The sequence below is a fragment of the Arachis hypogaea genome, chromosome 20 (assembly GCF_003086295.3).
Source record: "Arachis hypogaea cultivar Tifrunner chromosome 20, arahy.Tifrunner.gnm2.J5K5, whole genome shotgun sequence".
Classification (NCBI taxonomy): domain Eukaryota; kingdom Viridiplantae; phylum Streptophyta; class Magnoliopsida; order Fabales; family Fabaceae; genus Arachis; species Arachis hypogaea.
Window position 1 is genome coordinate 6574774 of NC_092055.1, and position 22987 is coordinate 6597760.

Below are 22987 nucleotides of genomic sequence, written 5' to 3' on the forward strand. Positions count from 1 at the left end.
AGAGACGATTTTGGTACACAATGACAACCTCAACACGATTTTAGAATTTAACTCATTTAAAATTTGTTTAGTCTAAATCGTAATAATGATATAACCGGAATCCAAATTAAAACCTCCACAAATTCAACTACTTTGAGTCTTATTTGGGCTTCCTAGGTTTAAATTAAAAAAAAAAAATAATGACTAAACCAAAGGTCTAAAAAATATAAAAAAAAAAAATCGTTGACTTTGCTATTCAAATCTAAAACATTTTAGTGTACATATATTTGGTCGTCACCCAAGAGTTGACTTTGCATACTTGCAAATAAACAAAGTCCTAATTAAAGGTTTGAATTTAATTTTTTTTTTGCATAGTAGGACACACATTTGTTATTAATTTCCGATCTTAATCGTCTGCTACTAAAGATACCGCTTAAAAAAAAAAGAAAAAAGAAAAAAATGGAGACATTGTACTATGTTATTGTTCTTTGTGTTATTAGCTTCGTTGTTTTAGTTCTTCCAAATGATTTTAGCATTGCTGATACAGATCTACAAAGAGGTTCAGAGTGCTCACAAGCCGATTATTCTGTGAAGGGAGAAGAATCGGAGAGGAATCTGCAAAGTTTGTTGGATTCTCTAGCTTCTAACGTGGTTGATCACCATGGTTTCTACCAAGCAAGTGTAGGAAAAAAGAGTAACAAGGTTTATGGTGCAGTTTTATGCAGAGGTGATGTTTCAGCAAAGAATTGTTCAAATTGCACCTTAGAATCTATCAAGGTTGCAACACGTGATTGTTCTAAGAGCAGAGATGTTGCAATCTGGTTCACATGGTGTTTCCTTCGGTATTCGAACGAGAGCTTCTTTGGAGTAATGGAATCGACGGCGGCGGCGATCACAAATGACACAGATTTTGATGAGTCTTATGTGGTTCCAGAAGGGCTTGAATTTATGATTGGAATAGCAGGTTCAGCTCCAGAGCAGCCATATATGTTCCAAACATCGGTCTTGAATTCGAGTCGATATGGCATGGCTCAATGCACAAGAGATATCAGCAGAGTTGATTGCAGAGCGTGTCTTGATTCTCAATTTTCCATTTTCAGAAATGTTATTGGAAACAAACGAAGATGGGAGATTTATGGTCATAATTGTTTCATGTGGTATAATGATTATCAATTTTATTCTAATGTCACAACTCTTCTTAGTGGTGAGTCTCATCTTATTTATACTGCTTGGTTACCTTGCTTTTAGCAATAATTCTCATTTAGAAGTACATTAAGAATAATGCTACATAGTCGGTAAATATTATCATTTTTAACTAGTATTTAATCTATATTTATAAATATTTTGCATGTAAGAAACATATAATTTGCACCTATATTTACTATAATTTTACACACATGAATCAATACTGTTTACATCCATATTTTTTAGAATTTGCATATATAAATTAATAAAATTTATTATTAAAAATAATTTAGTTTGTGTTAGTCAAATGATGAACAAAAATACTAAAAATTGCTAACCCAATAATTTCTCTTTCATTAATGCAAGCTTTGTTTTGTACTACAGATGCTAGGAAGACTTCTTGTGGCGGAATTTTCGAAATTGTTGTAACTATTGCCGCGTTTCTGTTAGTTTTGTAATTTTGGTTGCTGTCTTATGATATGCACTCTCACAAGACAAAAATTAATTTGTTATAGAACTAAATTCTATTTAAAAATTTGTTGCTGTATGTTCAATGATAAGTTGCTGCATAAATGTATATAAGTTTTGTATTGTGTATACGATGGACTACAAAGGAGACTCAACAATTAGCACCAAATTATTTAATTCATTTTTTATTTCTTCTTTTTGGAGGGTTTGATTTTTCATGTATATAATAATGACAAGTTTTTCTTTATTTTTATATTTTTCTATTATTATTTTAACTTTTTCTTTTCTTAATCTCTTTGGTCATCTGTGTTTATATGATTTAGGAATATTTTGTATTTGATTAAAAATATTAGAAATTAACTTATTTTTCTTTATTAAAGACTTAATTTATTTAATATTATAAAACATCATGAATCAATTTGTCAAATTTTTTTATTTTGAGAATAATGTGTTCGAAGAAACAATATTCCTATTACATAAAAAATGGCCGCATAAAAAACAATAGACGAAATAAAAAGTCTTTGACAAAATACAACTGTTGTTTAAACCAGAATGTCCTATAAAAAAACTGCAAGACAAGTAATAATAACAAGTAACAAGGGTGCCTTCATTAATTTGATGGGAAAGTCTAGAGGACTAGCAACTTTTGTGTTTTATGACCAGCACTTAACCATCAAAAGAAAAGTGAGTGATCTCCCACCATTAGATGTAATCTCACACCATTAAAAAGATTATTGATGACCAATTAATAGTTACAAAACACAAAAATTCCTGGCCCCTAGCACTCCTCTTTGCCCGTTAATGCAAAGGGTAGGGGCGTTGACATGGAATGTTGCCTTTAGGATAATAATAACAAGTAACAAGGGTGCCTTCATTATTAAAACAATGGCAAATTGAAGAGGCAAATTAAATGCCTCACCACATTATCAAAACAATGTTGCCTCTTTAAAGATGTTATATCAACTTTTGAACAGTTTTAATTTTGATTAATATACTAATATTTATCAAATTTGAACGATTTTAATTTTAACTAATGTATTGTTATTACATCACCTTTTGAACGGTTTTAATTTTAATTAATGTATTGATGTTACATCAATCAATTATGTATATTAAGTATATGTGTGTGTGCAAATATTAACTTATCCAAACACATCCTTATAAATATGTGGCTAATTCTGTCAAAACAGTAGTGGAAGGAAGCCACAGCAATGCTTGGACAGTGGTAGGGTCGACTCAGTAAAGAAAAAGAGAAGAAAGTAATTTCATGTTGAAGAACAAAACACATTTGGCAACAAGTTTTATGTTTATTGGTTGATTCATGTTTCTTTTATTTTTGTCTCTCTGGTGAGGTGGGAGGGTCGAAGATGTTTGATTTATTGAGAAAAAGAGATATGAAGATGCTTTGTCTAATGTTTTGTTTTGTTTTGTTTTGTTTTTTCATGTTTAAATCTGTTATCTTATGTTTTGGTTATTAGTTTCTTTATAAGTTGTTGAAGTTTGTGGTTTGTTAGTTGTCTTTGTAAGCACTGAGTGATTTATCTTTCCTTCCGAGTCGAGAGTCGGTAAGGGGCTAATTTTTTTTTGTTATGGAAGTAAAAGTGGTGATATATTTTAACATGGTAATTTTTGGTATTTTTCAAAACTGTGGAAGTACACAAATCTATGGGACCGATCTCTGTACTTAAATTTTTTTAATTTTTTTAACACAAATTCATGGGACCGATTTGTGTACCTCTCAGAAATCCCTGGGACCGATTTGTGTATCTCTCACAAATCGGTCGGTCCGATTTCTGTACCTCTAACAAATCGGACGGTCCGATTTCTGCTTCTCTAGTTAAACGATCCCACATTTAAGTATAACACCCCAACAATCCACATTTAAAAAAAATACCACTACCACTCCAATATTAAAAATAAAAAATTCTCGGTAAGCACCGATCGGAAAAAATTCTGTGTTTATGGCATTTAAAGAAGTCAAAATGCATGGTGTCAAGGTTACATAAAATTGGCATTTGTAGAAAGCAATAGAGTTGGTGTCACGTATTTTGCAATAAAAATTCTACAATACTAATTTTCATTATTATTTAGTAATTTTTTTAACAGAAAAATTGTATTATTTTAAAATAATTGTGTTAGAGATTGAAAATGTTCATTTTTTTTTGTCTTTCCAGAAAATACAAAAATTGAGTTGGGTTTACTCTTTTATTTACGAAATTCGGTATATTTTTCTTTCATTGATGAAAATTTTTGCAAATAAAATGTAATTACTATTATAAAGTAGGGTCCATCATTTTCTTAATGCCGCAACATCATATGAAATTTTTATTAAGCAAAACACTATATTTATAATCAAGTAAATGGGTTTAGGTTTGAAAGTTGGAAATATTTTTATGAGATTTTTGTCTCAATAGAGTACATACAAGCATACACAGTTACACACACGTGAGGATCAACTGATCAAGTTTGATTTCAATTACTTTAGTTTGTGTGAAATTGATGTTTTAACTTTTAACTTTATGTAGTGAAAACTTTTTGGCAGAAACAATATTTTTCAACTTTAAATTGATTATTGTCAAACTAATCGAGGACTTACACACCATCACGATGAGTCCTTTAATTGATAATTAATATTAATTGCATATTTTTTAAATAGAAGAAAAAAATTATTACATGAAAAGATGGACACATATATAACACGCACACACAAGGCAAATAAATCAGCCTTTGGCAAAAATTTAAGACCAACAACTTAATATTATACAGGCAGACTAGCCAAATTAAATTATTACATATTGGTATCATGGATGGTAACATGCACATTTAAATTTATTCAGTAATGATAACAATCATTTATAATAATCTACTGTATGCAAGAAAGCTGATGAGTTTATTTAATTTAAATTGGTAATTCAAGTAATACATAGGGACGTTCAGCTGGAAAGTTGTGTGAAGGGTAATAATAACAACTAATAAGAACGTCTTTTTTATTATGGTGACAGTTGATTCTAGCACAACCTAAATGAGTAGTTGCACTCCAAACAATTTGAACATAGCGAATGCAGCTAAATATCTTACCATCAACACAAGAGTTGGATGGATAATGATAATTTAGTTTCGTTTTCACCCAATTAGTCACAGCTTCTGCTCCAGTAATAAATTCTGGATAACGTTCAACAATTCTGGTATGTTTTTGATGATAATGCTTTCTTGCAGTACAGTTTACAGCATGTTTATTCACATAGTCACGAGCATATTTTTCTAACATCGAATCCCACTTCAACGGTTGAACTCTAACACTTGCACGTGCATCGTTGTGAACTTTAAGATAGTCGTTTGGATTATTTTGAGCCATTAAAAACAATGGAACTACACTTATGAAATATATTACTATCACAGAAATCTTCTGCAACCTTTTCATTTTTTTTTAATTCTTTGATGATTGCAAAAAATTGAAGGCAAGTATTGAACGTGGATTCGTGTATATATATAATAACATAGTTGTAACTAGATGTACTTGAAATATATATTTGGATAAAATGTCTTTTTATAACATGTTAAGAGTATAATAAATAAATTTTTTTTAATGTATTTAATTTATTAAAAGTATTAAAGACTTTTAAGAGAAATGTGGAGGTAGCAACGAACAAGTGAAAGTAATTATAATATAATGTTAAATATTAGACCAATGGAATTACTAATGATGGAAACAAGAGCCAATTATACAAGTAAAAATCACTGATGACTCTTGGCGACATTCTTTCATAATAATGTGGTGAGGCATTTTTGTTAGAATATAATTAGAATCAATTAGTATATTTGAATATTTATTATAGGATATTATGTTTTTATTATTACAATTCTCTAAACACTTATAAATATCCTTTTATATTGTATCTTTCAAGAGAACTTGAATAGACAACTTGAATATATTCAATAATACACAAATCCTTTCTCTCAGTTTAGTCTCTTATTTCTAACATGGTATCAGAGCCATGGTATCCTCCTTAAAAAGGATAGGTTGTTTCCTTGCGGTGAAATCTATCACCATAGTTTTTGCATTTTTTTCTATGTCATTCTTCTTCCCCTTTTGTCACTCCTTTTATACTTTTTCACGTCACTGACTAGCCTATTTTCTCTATCTTGTGTTTTTTTCGAGTCGAATGATCAAACACCATTGTCATCCGCTGCTTACCTATTCTCATGAAGAAATCATATAGTGTTCGCTCTCTTTCGGCAGTTCCGTTTGCGTTCTCTCGTGACAGTTCCGCCTGCGTTCTTTTGTGGCAGTTCCGTTTGTGTTCTCTCGTGGCAGTTCCGTCTGCAGTTCCGTCTGCGTTTTCTCGTGACAGTTCCGTCTGCATTTCGTCTGTGTTTCCTTGTGGCAGTTCCGTCTATTTTTCTTTCCGACAGTTCCGTCTGCACTTCCTTCAGATAAGCGGCAGTTCCATCTGCGCTTCCTTCCGACAGTCAGTTCCCTCTACACTTCCTTCAGACAGTGGCAGTTTCGTCTGCGCTTCCTTCAGATAGCGGCAGTTCCATCTGCGTTTCCTTCCAGCAGTTTCGTCTGCACCTGTTCTATCAGTTTATGTATTTTTTTATTTCATTGTTTTCAATAAATTTAGTATATTTGAATATAATTAAGATCAATTAGAATCAATTAGAATTATTTAGTATATTTGAATATTTATTATAGAATATTACGTCTTTATTATTACAATTCTCTTACACTTATAAATACCCTTTTATATTGTATCTTTCAAGACAATTTGAATAGACAACTTAAATATACTCAATAATATACAAATTCTTTCTCCCAATTTAGTCTCTTATTTCTAACAATTTCATTTGCCTCTTCAATTTGTGATTGCAATTAAAATTATATTAATTTTTTTTTGTCATTAATTAGCTTTTCAATAAATACAATATATCGTAAATGGGTAGCTACCTTCCAATGGATCAAAACTTGGAAGCAATAAATTTGATCGACCATATGAATACATATATACAAGATCAAGATAGTGAATACATACTTTAATATATGATTTGATTTGTACTAATTTCATCAGACATTCTAATCAGAAAAAACAGTCATAGTTTAAACCAAAATAAACATAAAGAAAACTGCAAGGCCAGCAAGCTCAGCGTGATAGAATGTGCAAACTTATATGAAATTGTAGCGAAGGAGGATGATAAAGTATTCAAAGGATAAACAAAAAGATAATGATTGAAATTGAATAAAGGAAATAAATTAAAATAAAAAAAATAGATTGAAATTAATATATACAGAAAATCATTCTTTTTTTTTTATTTAATTTCTTGATGTAAATAAAAAAGAATTTATTCAATTTAATTTATGTACACCATGAATTCTAAAAAATATTTTGACATTTTTCTAATTTTTTTATATTATGACTACAATAGTTATTAATGAAGTATTTATAACTTTTTATTAGGTTAAAATAAAAAAATCCTAAATCTATAAATATAAAGTCTAATTAACTAAATAAAAAAATTAAAATACATCAAATTAAATTAAATATTCTAAAAATATAAATTAATAATTTTTAAATAATACTAAAATTTCATATTTTTCAAAAAATGCCATATCTATAAATCCCTTCTTACAGTCTACAATGCGTTTTCTCACGTACTTGCGAGGATGCGATGCAAGCTATAGGCCTCATTTTAGTGGATTAATTCCAACTTCCCATGCGTATCGTTGTGACTTGTGAACTTTTAAGAGAATCTTTTAGAAAATTCAGGTGAAGTCGATTTTACGTGAAGTTGATATCTAAGAGTTGTTAGATGAAAATTTAGTTAAATCAGTCAAATTATTTAACGACTCTCAGATTGACTTCACGTGAAGTCAACTGCACCTGAGTTTTTACCGTAATTATAATTTATTTACATAGATTTAAGTTTTGTGAGTCAGTTCATGCATTTAGGTCAATTTGTAAATTTTTTGTGAATTAAATTTGAGCTTACAAATAAATTTAATTATTAATGAGTTAAGTTTGAGTTCTTTAAAAAAATATTAATAAATTTTTTTAAAATAATAGATATTAATATATTATTTTTAAATTAAATCTTATGATTAAGATAAAAAATCTTAATTTTAACTAATTTATCTATTTTTGTTATTCTAACAAAATTTATTAATTTTTTTAAGGGCTAATCTATACAAAATATAAACTTTTAGAGATTGATTAATTCACCACTGACTCCTTGATTTATATGAATAATTAAAATATGCTTCAATTATCTCGCTTCTCTAATAATTAACATTATATTCATTGGCTTTGTTTCTGACTTCTTTAATGAATATTCAACTATTCAAGCACGTCAAATGTCAATACTACAGTATTTTTATATTTAATTAATAAAAGATGTTAATTTTTTCCTTCAAACACAAAGATGTATTCCATTAAGAAAAAAAGTTAGCTCCACTGCCCAGCTACAATCATATCATTTTTTTAATTATTCGTAATGATTTTCTAAAATTTATCATACATAAGATATAAAATTATATTTTTATATATTATATTAATTAATATTAATTTAAACGGGTTAGTCTATAACCCATAACGAATTAGTGGTTTTATGTCTCGATCCGATTGATTTCTAGTCCGAATACGTTAAAACGGGCTAAATTCATAAGACCAGAATATCTTTATGGGTTTTTGTTGGTCAGCAGTCGTCATTGGCCCTCCATAAGACCACAACAACACAGAGTCGATAAAACAGGCTAAATTTATTGGATCAATTATTATTTATTTAAACGAATGATTTTTATATTTAAAATTAGGTTACCTATATTTTTCTTTAAAATTAAGTCCGTTAAAAATTTTGACTAAATAAGTTGAATCCAATTAACTCAAAAATAATAACGAATTAAATAGATTAATCCACAGATTAAATAGACAGCACGTTTATTTTTCTTTTACATTGTTTTTCAAAAAAGTAGCCCTATCTCGTCATAAGTTCAAAAAGAAAAAACCCATATCTTGGTTAAAATCTTTTGTTTTGAGTTAAAAATACTTGCCGTTTGTTTTCGAGTATACACTACAACAAAAATGCCATTTAGCGGCGGTTCCTGGAACCGTTTAGCGGCGGTTCACGCAAAACATTTCGCGGCGGTTTCATGAAACGCCGGAAGATAGGGCGCGGCAAAACGGATAGCGGCGGTTTTAGTCAACCGCTGGAATAACCGCCGCAAAATGTGAATGGATTTTGCTAACCGCCGCTAAATAGCAAATAAACGAAAGTAGCTTGTTTTGCGGTGGTTCTAAACCGCCGCCAAATTTCAGTATTTTCGTTCATAGTTATTGGAATCGGACCGGACTGTCCGGTGGTCCAATTAAACCCGCGCCGGACCGTCCAGTGGTCCAATTAAACCCGCGCTTCCACTAATGGACCTACAACGTGTGGATCAACTATGTAAAGCCTTCCACAAATGAAGAAGGCAGGGCTCGAACCTTGAACCTGGAAGAAGGAAAAGCTTTAACAATGTCATGCTGCCACCAAGCCAAATGACTCTTCGATATATAGCGCTAATAATTATGTATATCATACGAACACATTTGATTGCAATACAATTTTTTGTTGTATACTTTATATCTGATCATAGTTATAAAAGGCACCTTATATATTGGGCAAAATTCACAATTAAACCAAATGGACGACCAAATTACACAATTCTACCAAATTGAAAAACATTACCAGGATATCCCAAAAGCACATCCTTTTGTAATTCGAATCAGTCCCATTCGAATGAGACAAACCAACACTAATTCGAATTAGTCCTATTCGAATTAGTAGTGATGCTTGTAATTCAAATTTGTCCAATTCAAATTATGCTTGCATGTAATCTTAGGGGAGTTCAAATTAGGGTGATTCAAATTATGCATGCCAAGACGTCCCTAGTAATTCAAATCGGTCTATTTCGAATAATTTTGGACTATAGTAGATCGAATTAATTTACATCTATTTATATATGATCTAAGCGTATATAAAGAGTACATTTAATTATATCCATAATAAATTCAATAAAGAGTACATTCAATAACAAATAAAAAAATAATAATTATAAATATTTTTTATAAATTATTAAAAATCTAACATTTTCTAAAAATATTTATTAAGATTTAGAATTTAGTCTTTAATATTTAAAATTAGTGAAATATTTGCCAAAAACATTATATTTGTTAGTCAATTAGCATTATTGAATTTATTAACCATGATAATATGTAGATCATTAATTGGTTTTATATAAAAATATTTTTATTCTATTTAGTATTTAATTTTGGTAAAATATTAATTAATTTTAAATTTTGTTATTATGAATTCTTATATCTAAGATTACAGGTTAAGATTGTTATTAATAAAAATTTTAAATTTTTTATTTTAATAAATGCTCAACAAATCATTAAAAAAATTTAAAATTTAAAATGATAATTTTGGTAAAATTATAAAATTTTGAATTTTTAATGATTTGTAGAAAATATTTTTAATTATTATTTTTAATAATTTATAGAAAATATTTATAATTATTATTTTTAGAAAATGTTTGATTTTTAATAATTTATAAAAAATATTTATAATTATTATTATTTTTATTTATTATATTTATTATGGATATTATTAAATGCACTTTTCATTGTACTCTTTATGTACTTTTGGACCATATATAAATTGATGTAACAATGATTTAAACATATGTAACTTAAGATAGTAGTGTTTACTTAACTAGATTATACCCAATATGTGGTAATACGCATTTTGCGGCGATTTAAAAAACCGCCGCAAAATGTAAAACAATAACTCATCAGGGATACATATAGCGGCGGTTTTCGAAAAGACGCCGTAAAATGCAAACCTGATTGAAATATAGCGGCGGTTCGAGAAAAATCGTCGCTAAATGCCGGCCTGATTGCAGCCCAACCTTAACCGTCGCTATCTTAAGGAATTGTTGTAGTGATACTAGCTAGGCGCTTTGTAACATGCAAATTAAATTGCCATTATTTTTTTCTTTAAAATCCACGTTGTATTTTTCTTTTTTTTTCTTTATTTTTTGAATCAAATAATCTAATTACTATTAAAAAGTGTCCATCATGCATGTTCTTAATTCATCAATCCCATGTGAAGTTTTTATTAAGCAAAACATTATTAATTCATAAACAACAAAAACTTAAGTTCGAATCATCAGAGAGAGAACAAGCTAGTTATTCGAAAAGAAAAAGTATGGAGAGCTAATGAATTTAGTGTATAATGTGTATAATAGAGATAAAATTGAAATTGACATCAAATGATGAATAAATAATTAATTTTTAATAATTATCAATTTAAAATTTAAAATAAATAAAAATTTGCATTGCAACAGTTACATAAACTCTAAAAATGGCCTCCTTCTTTTTCATCTGATATGACTACCTTCTTGCCAAGTCTCTTCCTCTCTCAGGTGCCGCGTCGCCACAGACACCAGCTGCCGTCGTCCATAGCTCACGCGCACCACGAATGCCAGCAGCATCGTCGTGCAGTTTGCGTCTTCCCGTAGTCTCGCATCGTGTCAGTTGTGCAACCCCTCCCCACGCCGGCGGTTTCTCCCTCTCAACGTCGTCATTCGCGACGTATAAGGGACACACAAGTGTATTATTTTCATACGTATGCCTCACAAGATCGTAAATGGAGACACTCCTTCGCACACGTTGCGTCTGTCACGCATCCCAAGACCGCAATGGCTGCCGCCGCCTTCAACGATGTCGCCTCCCCTACATAGGTATAGGTCCAAGATCAACCTAGGATAGCACAACAATAATTGTGCAAGCAATTAGTTTAGTCCATGATACTCCCATTTTTGTACATACAAGCCCACTTCAAAAATGGCCTATCTTGCGGCCAACTTGGCTTTCTTGGATTTCGTGTCCCTTATGTCTTCAAGAAATATACATCAACTAACGAATTTAGATGCTGGATGTTCAATTCACTAGGTATGTAGATGGTTATTTTAATTTTTAATTGGATGATTATTTTGTTTGATTCAATTTAAGTATATACAATTAACAAATGTTGGATGGTCATTTCACTAGGTAGTCGAATGATTATTTTAACGGTTCCGCTACGTTACCAACAACATATCTGCCAACTTCTGCCAACTCTTATTTATAATTGTGTTTTATGGAAGTGTGTTCGTGGATGTGTCTAATAAAAATGTCTTTTTTATAGCTATGTTTAATAGAAGTGTCTTTATAGATATATTTTCTAGATGTGTCTCTTTATATATGTATTTAAAATATATTAATTATTAGACACATCCACGAATACACTTCTATGAAACACAATTATAAAAAAGAGTTGGCAGAAGTTGGCAGATAATATGTTGGTACCATATACTTTTCCTTATTTTAATAACTACGTGTATGATTATTTGATGACCGATGAGGGAGCTTCTAACGCCGGAGAGGTGAGATGATTGACGAGGATGGGGTGGCAGACGTTGGAACAGAGAGTGTTTAAATAAATTCTATTGGTAAATTAGGATTAAAATGTTAATTTAATTTTTTAAAATAAGTGTTTGAATTTTTTTTATATTGGATTAAATTTAAAATACATTATACATATTGTCAAAATTTTTTTATTGTCTCCTTAGTAGAGTTCATTTGAAAATTCGATTTTGAGCTTTTGGCATGATTTAAAATGTTTTTACATGAATGATTCTCTTTATTTTTATGGAATAATGACAAGAACCGATGAACCATGATGACTTAATATTTTCCTAAAAATAGCTAGTATAGGTTATAGAGTATAGAGGAGGAATATATAGATGAGTTTAATCCGATAATTAATGCATTATTGAGTAGGGGCGTTGAGCTGGAAAGTTGGCGCTAGGATCATAATAACAAGTAACAAGGGTGCCTTCATTATTGTGGCAGTCACCTCTTGCGCAACCTAAATAAGTTGATGCACCCCAAACAACTTGAACGTAGCAATGACAACTGGCAGGGTTACCATCAATGCATTTGTTAGATATGGGGTCATAGTTTCGTTCCTGTGCTACCCATGCCTTCACTGCAGATGCTGCTGAAGCATGATACGGATTATATCCAGAGTTTTGGCCGTACATACTATTAGAAGAATGAGACATAGACATTATTCCTTTACAATTTGCAATATGTTCATTCACAAACTTATGAGCATGTGATTCTAGTTCTTTGTCCCACTTCAATGGCTTAACTCCAACTTTAGCACGTGCAACATTATGACCTTCAAGATAGTCCTCTGGAAAACTTTGACTCGGTGAGCACAAAGGAATAATGCTTACTAAACTTATTACTATCATCGAAATCTTCAACAACCTTTTCATTCTCTTAGCTCTAAAGGGAAAAGAAATTCGATGATTGCAAAAATTAAATGTCATTGTGTTTAGTGTTCAATTCATGGATATGTATAATAACCATGCAATGATTTATTGGAGGTTCAAAAGGCCAGTAACAAAATGAAACAATATGTATATTAATTATTAGAATGGAATAATCATCGAGCCAAGAGTCTAATCAAGTAAAAGTGTAAAATCAATGTAATAACGATGAGACATTTAGTTTTGATTATTTTTCGATGTTTCATAATAGCGATGAGACATTTAGTTTTTTATTCGACTGTATGTACACAAGTTTTCTTTTTTAATGCTTCAAGCTAAGGATCATAGGTTTTATTTGAATTATTAAGCTCTTATTGGCTTGTTCATTTTTGCTTCTCCAATAATTAAAATTATATTAATTTTACTTGTTATTAGTTTTCTAAAAATAATAATATTTAAAAATTAATAAAAAATTAACTCAAACAAACTAAAATGATCTTATTTAATTTTTATTAATTATTATTAAAAATATTATATAATATTTATTATAATAAATATATAATTATAAATATTATATATATAAAATTATGAGTATTATGTAAAATGAAATAGTTTAATTATTAGTATTCTCATTTTAAAAACATAGAACAGACATAAATAGATAGCTATCTTTACAAATACTTTTCCATCATCTATTTTCGACTATATACATGGTATATTGTTAATTTAATAATTAAAATTTACTTGCCATTATCTTATTATAATTAAAACACTTTTTTTATTATATAAAATTATAGAATTCTCTCTCACTCTCCTTTTTCTCTTAACTTGCTCTTACTCTCTTTTTTTTATTTTCCATTCTATTTTATATATCCTCTGTTATTCTTTTCTATTATCTTAATCTATTATTTTTATCTATTACATTTTACATATTACCAAATTAAATAATCAAAATATACCATATCTTATTTTATAATTAAAATTCAAAAAATTATTTCCAAAATTCATTCATCATTCTCTATCTCTTTTTCTAATATATATTACCGAATAAAAAAAATCTAATATACCATTTAATACAATAAAAAATTAAAATAATAAACCAAAATTCTAATAATATAAAAATACGTAAAATATCAATCGATTGTCAACTTGTCTTAATTATAGTTGTTAAAATCGGACTGATTGATTCGACAAAAAATTCAGTCAACAAAATTCTATATCAGTCTGGTATAATATTTTGATCGTTTAAGAAAGAAAATCTGACGGAACCGATTTTGATTAAAATCGGACAAAATCGATATGAATCGATACAAACTAGTTAAAACTGCAAGTCAGCAATTAACAGGAAAAAAACTCTTCCTAAGTTTAAATTTGAGTCTTCTTGCATGTGCAACTTGGCTGCGACTAGGCCAAATTGCTCTTCATTACATTTTGTCTTTTTTTTTTTTAAATATATAACATATGCAAAATGATACGGTCGTTACAAATTCGATGTCATAATTCGACATTATATACAATAACTCGGCATTATGCACTATAACTCGACACTTTACGTTATAACTCGGCGATATACGTTACAATCAGACTTGATATGATCGTTATTTACAGGCTATAACTCGGCGTCATCCGTTATAGCTCGTCCATTTATGAGCTATAACTCGGCTAGATAAATGCTTCTATCATAACCGACGATCAAACGGCACACAACTCGGATACGTTATCCACCATTTTTAAGACCGACCTTAATGCCAAAAGCGTAACAGACGAAAGGTCCATCATATAAAGCAAGGTAAAGTATTTTCTTCAGTAAGTTCGAATAATACAGAATACTGACTTAAGCTTCGGAGTGCCTTTGCAGGTACACTCCCCATGTTTCTTGCTCAAAGCTCTATGTGATTGGACATCTTCTTGGAGTAAAGCTCGGATTACCACAAAGCTCAAAGGTCGGCACCGAAAATAACAACTCGGCGTCGATTCCCAGAGACTGAGCTCTCCCTCCAGGTATCCATACAAGAACAATTGGCGCCCACCGTGGGGCCTCGAAATAAACACCATTCTTTCTATAGGCTCCATTTCCTTCCAATGGTTTCAAACTTACCTGCACCTTTGTAAACAAAGGTCATATAGTAAATCATTAAGTCCCGAAAAAGGCCGATCTATATCTGTTTTTCCAATCATTATCTGTCATCTCTATTTTTCAATTCATCTGGTATATTTATTTGCCGATCTATATCTGCTTTTTCGATCAATATCTGTCATCTTTATTTTTCAATTCATCTATGGCATATCTATTTGCCGATCTATATCTGTTTTTTCGATCATTATCTGTCATCTTTATTTTTCAATTCATCTATGGCATATCTATTTGCCGATCTATATCTGTTTTTCCGATCATTATCTGTCATCTTTATTTTTCAATTCATCTATGGCATATCTATTTGCCGATTTATATCTGTTTTTCCGATAAAAAATCTGTCATCTCTATTTTTCAAATCATCTCTGGTATAATTATTTGCCGATCTATATCTATTTTTCCGATCAATATCTGTCATCTCTATTTTTCAATTCATCTGGTATATTTATTTGCCGATCTATATCTGCCTTTTTGATCAATATCTGTCATCTCTATTTTCCAATTCATCTGGTATATCTATTTGCCGATCTATATCTGCTTTTTCGATCAATATCTGTCATCTTTATTTTTCAATTCATCTATGGCATATCTATTTGCCGATCTATATCTGTTTTTCTGATCATTATCTGTCATCTCTTTATTTTTCAATTCATCTATGGTATATCTATTTGCCGATCTATATCTATTTTACCGATCATTATCTGTCATCTCTGTATTTTTCAATTCATCTCTAGTATAATTATTTGCCGATCTATATCTATTTTTCTGATCAATATCTGTCATCTCTATTTTTCAATTCATCTTGTATAATTATTTGCCGATCTATATCTATTTTTTCGATCAATATCTGTCATCTCTATTTTTCAATTCATCAGGTATATTTATTTGCCGATCTATATCTGCTTTTTCGATCAATATCTGTCATCTCTATTTTTCAATTCATCTGGTATATCTATTTGCCGATCTATATCTGCTTTTTCGATCAATATATGTCATCTTTATTTTTCAATTCATCTATGGCATATCTATTTGCCGATCTATATCTGTTTTTCTGATCATTATCTGTCATCTTTATTTTTCAATTCATCTATGGCATATCTATTTGCCGATCTATATCTGTTTTTCTGATCATTATCTGTCATCTCTTCATCTATGGTATATCTATTTGCCGATCTATATCTGTTTTACCGATCATTATCTGTCATCTCTGTATTTTTCAATTCATGTATATCTATTTGCCGATCTATATCTATTTTTCCGATCTATATCTGTCATCTCGATTTTTCAATTTATATGTTATATCTATTTGTCGATCTATATCTGTTTTTCTCATCTATATCTGTCATCTCGATTTTTCAATTTATATCTGTTATATTTATTTGCCAATCTATATCTGTTTTTCCGATAAAAAATCTGTCATCTCTATTTTTCAAATCATCTCTGGTATAATTATTTGCCGATCTATATCTATTTTTCCGATCAATATCTGTCATCTCTATTTTTCAATTTATATCAGTCATCTCTATTTGCCGATCTATATCTATTGTCCGATTTATATCAATCATCTCTAACTGCCGATTTATATAAAAAATCTCTATTCGCCGATCTATAACAGTCATCTCTATTATCCGATTTATATCAGTCATCTCTATTTTCTTATTTATATCAATAATTTCTATATTCCGATTTATATCTGTTATCCCTATTTGCCGATCTATATATGTTATCTGATTTTCTGATCTATATCTGTCATCTCTACTTTCTAATTTACATCTGTTATCTCTATTTGCCGATCTTTATCAGTTATCTCTAGTTGCCAATTTATATCTGATATCTCTATTTGCCAATTTATATCTAATATCTCTATTTGCCGATCTATATCTGATTTTTCGGTCTACATCTGTTATATCTATTTGCCGATCTATATCTATCATCTCTACTTTCTGATTTATATCAATTATCTATATTTTTGCCAATCTTTATCAGTTTTCTCTATTTGTCGATCTTTATCAGTTATCTCTATTTGCCAAATTATATCTGATTTTTCGATCTACATTTGTTATATCTATTTGCCGATCTATATCTGTAATCTCTATTTGCATATTTATATCTGTTATCTCTGTTTGTCGATCTACATGTTATCTCTATTTGCCGATCTATATCTGTCATCTTTATTTGCCGACCTATATGTGTTATCTCTATTCGCCGACCTATATCTATTTTTTCTATTTTCAAATCTATATCTATTATCTCAGTTTTCAGATTTATATCAATCATTATCCGAGCTATATCAATCATTATCAGTCATTGTCAAATCTATATCAACTATCATCAGATCTATATCAACGATCTTCAATCAATTATCTATTCGCGATAATTCTTCAATTCAAAGTCGCATCGTTTACACATGCGCAATCAAACACAATCTTTAATCAATTATCCATTCGCGATAATTTTTCAATTCATAGTCGCATCGTTTACACATGCGCAATCAAACTCAATCTTCAATTCCGAACTATGACTATCAACAGTCAACAAACTCAATCACATATCATACAAGTACAAACACTGATCTATTCGCGACAACTCTTCAATTCAAAGTCGCATCGTTTACACATGCGTAATCAAACTCAATCAAATCACCAAACAACGGTGAACTAACTCAATATTCTCGTCCAACCAATTCACTTTTATCAAAATCGTCTCATCAACTATTCAAATTAACTATTCAGTTCCATGAAAAAATCTAACCGTTGCATCTATTAAATCAACGGTTCAAAATTACATTGGAAAAATCAAAGGCACAATCAATGACAAGACTACTACACTTTCCAATACATGTTAACTTCAAATCACGTCTGAAATTCAAATTATTCATTATTTTAATAAAGTAAGTTGATCTGGGGGCTCCATACCTATAACTTAAATCGCCGAGTTATAACTAAAAAAGCTCAACCTGCTTTATCAAAATATAGTCAGGCTAAGCTTGGGGGCTATGATACGGCCGTTACAAATCCGATGTCATAATTCGACATTATATACAATAACTCGGCATTATGCACTATAACTCGGCACTTTACGTTATAACTCGGCGTTATACGTTACAATCAGACTTGATATGATCGTTATTTACAGGCTATAACTCGGCGTCATCCGTTATAGCTCGTCCATTTATGAGCTATAACTCGGCTAGATAAATGCTTCTATCATAACCTACGATCAAACGGCACACAACTCGGATACGTTATCCACCATTTTTAAGACCGACCTTAATGCCAAAAGCGTAACAGACGAAAGGTCCATCATATAAAGCAAGGTAAAGTATTTTCTTCAGTAAGTTCGAATAATACAGAATACTGACTTAAGTTTCGGAGTGCCTTTGCAGGTACACTCCCCCCTGTTTCTTGCTCAAAGCTCTATGCGATTGGACATCCTCTTGGAGTAAAGCTCGGATTACCACAAAGCTCAAAGGTCGGCACCAAAAATAACAACTCGGCGTCGATTCCTAGAGACCGAGCTCTCCCTCCAGGTATCCATACAAGAACACAAAATAAATTATATTTTTAAAATTTATATTTATTAATTATAATTTAAACGGTTTAACTAATAACTCAATAAATCAACAATTTGACCATTTCAATTACCAATTCAATTCTAACAACTATAATCCTAACTGAGCAACCACCGACCAATCCTTACTGATTAACAACTGATCTATTCCAATTGACCTTCGACCAATCTCTCCCAAACAGCTCCACTCATTAACCCACTAGTCTTATCCCACTCAAATGATCGAGCCCAATTGCCTTCAGTCAAAACAAAGAACAATTCATTCAAGTAGTCTTTCCATAAAATTCCTTCCTCGCCAAAAAGGTATCACTAACTATTCTATATTGAATGTCATGGTAGCTGCCATACCTACTATGGAAGATAGATTAGAAATCCAGTCTTGCAAGTAAACTCAGATTGAGAATTGACATTTTCTTCAGCCTCTGAGATCCATAGCCGTTGAAAACTACCATTGCCCTCTCAACTTTTTCTTATATGTGTCATTAATAATAGCTTATCAACTATATTAAGTTCACATCAAAATTAGTCACTAATATAAAATATACTTTGAAAATAAGTTAATATTTGTCTCCATTATATATACACACAGGGGCGAAGCTACATGGAGAAAAAGGGGGCAACGGCCCCTAATTTTAATTTTTTATATATAAATTATATGTAAATTTCAGTTTAGTCTCCCTTAAAATTTTATTTTAATCTTATTTTATTATGTAAATATTTTTGGCCCCACTCTAATATTACATCTAACTCTGTCCCTATATACACAGACATAAATCAAGCTTGATTCAAACTTACTGTTTTTGCTTCTTTGTGAAATTAACTTGTTTGTGTAGCGAAAACTCACTTAGTACATAAGGAAAAAAGTCTTTAGAGAGCACACAATCACAGTTTAAACTAAAATAATCATAAAAAGGACTACAAGGCCAACAATCTTAGTAAAATATGCACTTATGTTAAATGTAGCGAAGAAAGCAATGAGTTTAATTTGGTTGTATGAGAAAAAATTGTATATTGTTGTTATATTTTAATGATTACAACAATTCAATATATACAAGAAAAAAAAACCATACAACTCATTAAATCAAAATAAATAAATCTAGAAAATGAATCTTATCCTAACAAAAAACGAGTTACCTTGTTCTAGAATAAACAAAAAAAAAGACATGAGAAAAAAATAAATAAAGAAAAAAAATTGAAATTATTCTAATTGTTGATCTTTGGCTTGATTCTATTGGGCTGATCATGATGATTAGTTCAATATGTCCTGTAAGATGGAAAATGATATAGATAAAATATTCTTAACTTGGATAAATTAGAGTAGAACAATTTAATTGGGAGAGGCTTGGAGAATATACATAATGGCAAGTTTGCCTGAAGAAGGAATCGGAAGTAACTTTATGAAACCCTCTTCTGCCTTTTGATGGACCAAATGACAATAGACTTCTAAATGCTTTGTACGCTCATAAAAAATTAGATTGGTAGCTATATGAAGAGCATTTTGATTGTCGTAGAATAAAACAAAAAGACAGTCACATGAGACATGAAAAAAACTCAACAAATTTAATATCATAAAAGTTCACATCTTGTGTTACCCAAGAAATAAGAGAGTTACCCAAGATCCGGACAATGAGTATACGAACAGCCTGCTCAGTCGGAATCACTAAAGTTATAAATTTGAAAAGTTAGATCTTTGGGGAGGAGAAGCCCTCTGCCCAGACTATTCTTAAGGTACCAGAGAACCCTAAGAGCTGCTTTATAGTGCTTCTAAGTTGGAGTCGCCATAAACTGGCTCAATTGCTGAGTGGCATAATAAATGATATCTAGCCTTGTGGTGGTTAGATAAATTAAATGACCAACCAAGCGGCGATAAACAAATGGATGTTCGAGGAGAGGGCTATCATCCTGGGACAGTTTGGTAGTACTGTCCATTGGAATCCTAGCAGGCTTGGCACCGAAAAGGCCACAGTCAGACAAAAGATCCAAACGATATTTATGTTGTGATAAAGATATACCAGTACCAGAATCAGCAATTTCAATATCAAGAAGTATTTCAGTGTTTCCAAATTTTTAATCTTAAAATGATCATCTAAGGACCTTTTTATTTTTTTTTCATTTTAGATACTGATATGAGCACAATATCATCAACCTATATCAATAAAATTGTAATTTCTTTGCCTTTAATCTTAATAAAGAAATTATAATCAAATAAGGTCTGTTAATATTCACATGAAATTAATAAAATAGAAAGCTTTTCATATCACATTTGGCTGGATTGCCAAAGACCATGCAGAAATTCTTGGTTGCTTCGGCCAAATGAAAAAGAGGAGGAAGCTCCATATAAACAACCTTAGAAAAATTTCCATGCAAAAAGACATTGTTGACGTCCCGTTGTTAGATAGGTCATTTTTGAATATTGAAGTCAGAAGATGAGGAGGGAGAGGAAGAGTTTTGAATTATACAGAACTTATTAACACACATACACAAAAAATTCTTAAACAATACACTTAAATCACTATAAAAAAAGTAATATTTGTAACAAAAAAATTGTTACAAAAAATCGAAATTTTGAAACAAAAGAATTTTGTAATAAAAAAGGGCCATTGCAGTATGTCCTGTTACAAAAAGTTTTTGTAACAAAAAATGGAACTATTATAATTCAAAGTAATATTTTGTAACCAATTTTTCTGATACAAAAAACCAAAAGTCGTTACAAAAGTGATCACAAATTTTGATCTTCAAAATATTTTTGGTGACAATATATTTTTTCTATCATAAAATTTTGTTACAAGTAACTTGATTTTGTAACATTTTTTTTCTTTAGTTACAAAATACTATTTATTTTGTACTAATTTTTTTAAATACAAATTACACACATAATTTTTCAAATTATATTAGTTTTTTAATTAATTAATATATTAACTAATTTACTCAGCAAGACAACATTTATATAATATATAATAACATAGATAGTTCAAATATCTTTCATTTAACTAAGATTGTTTTATAAATCTTCAACATATAAATTTTAAAGTACAAACTAACAAGACACATTGAAGAACCTTAATGAACTAGATAGATACATAGAACAAGAAAAACAAGGAATTATAAATCTCCAAAATGTAAACTACAAATTACAAACTCCATCATGTTCATACAGCTCCTTTCTCATGGAGAAGCTTTTAATAAGTACCACACACCTGAAAAGGCCACCAACCAAAAATACTAGTTTAAGAAACAAGATTTGTTTTTCCTTTAAAAATGCATAGGAAAACAAAAAACTATACTCGTATTATTCAACAATGAATACGAACTCTAAAATTCTTAACATGTTCTTTCCCAATCCCATGACTTCTAGTAACTCATTTTGTCCAGCATTAGAATGATAACATACTCTATATTACCACTTAATAAATCACTCCAAAGTTAGTTGCATGATAAATTAATAGTTAGGAATACCTTTCTGCATATGGGTGTATATATAGAGTAATAAACATAAACTGATATAGCTCTTCCATTAGCTCCATGACTAGATGGTCCTGGACTAGAATGAGTACTTATAATTTCTTACTCTTCACCATCTGTCTGAGCTGAAATATTCTGCCAAACAAGTGATAGACAAGAAGATTATGTATAGTCACAAAAAGAAAGTAACAATTAACAAAATAACAAATTAAAAAATTCATAACAGGAAAAAGTCATATTTTTAGCCCTTGATAACTCATACCAAAGTAGTAGTTCAAATGAAACACCAAATATTGATTGCTTAGTGTACACATTAAAGTCCAAAATCAAATAAAACCCCATTATCCGAATCATTCAACGAAGTAGCATTTGCCAAGTCTTCCTAAAGAACCTTAGAAACAATTTCAAGATATCTATGTTAAAATAAAGATAAGGTATTTACAAACTATGATTATACTAGTGAATAGTAAAATGGATTAGAAAGCTTTCCAAAATGCTTGTGCAGTAATTCAATATGATGCAGAGTAAAACAGAACCACAAAAGAGATATATGGAGAAACCTTTATGCACAAGAAATGTGAAATGGGAGAACATTATGGATAATCAGTGTAGTTGTGAATATACAAGATGACTAACTCTCAGGCTAATAGGCAACTATATATAGGAGAGCTAGACACAAGAATGATAAGCAATGCTAAGGTACCATTTTGAGCATTTTCAATACATACCTGATAAGGACGCATGAGTCTTTTAAACCTGTGACGAGTGTATAAGCAAAAGCAAGTTCCAGGTTTTACACATCCAGCTCTGTCCCGGCGCTGCCTTGCATTTGT

The 22987-nt window shown here is 30.2% G+C and overlaps 2 protein-coding genes across 2 annotated transcripts; one reads left to right on the forward strand and one right to left on the reverse strand.

Annotated features, from left to right (window-relative positions):
* The first annotated feature begins 350 nt into the window (after positions 1-350).
* On the forward strand, positions 351-1919 carry LOC112785338 (antimicrobial ginkbilobin-2-like protein). Its single transcript, XM_025828806.2, has 2 exons — positions 351-1183; positions 1549-1919. The coding sequence occupies exons 1-2, from the start codon at positions 439-441 to the stop codon at positions 1620-1622; spliced, it is 819 nt and encodes a 272-aa protein (XP_025684591.2). The 5' UTR covers positions 351-438; the 3' UTR covers positions 1623-1919.
* A 10553-nt stretch (positions 1920-12472) lies between these two features.
* Positions 12473-12994, reverse strand: LOC112785339 (pathogenesis-related protein PRB1-3-like). The gene has a single exon (XM_025828807.1). The coding sequence runs from the start codon at positions 12992-12994 to the stop codon at positions 12473-12475; it is 522 nt and encodes a 173-aa protein (XP_025684592.1).
* Positions 12995-22987: the final 9993 nt, after the last annotated feature.

Bases quoted from the DNA above. Each gene is read 5' to 3' on its own strand.
- LOC112785338 (XM_025828806.2), top strand. From the start codon at position 439: ATGGAGACATTGTACTATGTTATTGTTCTTTGTGTTATTAGCTTCGTT. The intron at 1,184-1,548 runs GTGAGTCTCATC...TTTGTACTACAG, and splicing joins TGTCACAACTCTTCTTAGTG to ATGCTAGGAAGACTTCTTGT.
- LOC112785339 (XM_025828807.1), bottom strand. From the start codon at position 12,994: ATGAAAAGGTTGTTGAAGATTTCGATGATAGTAATAAGTTTAGTAAGC.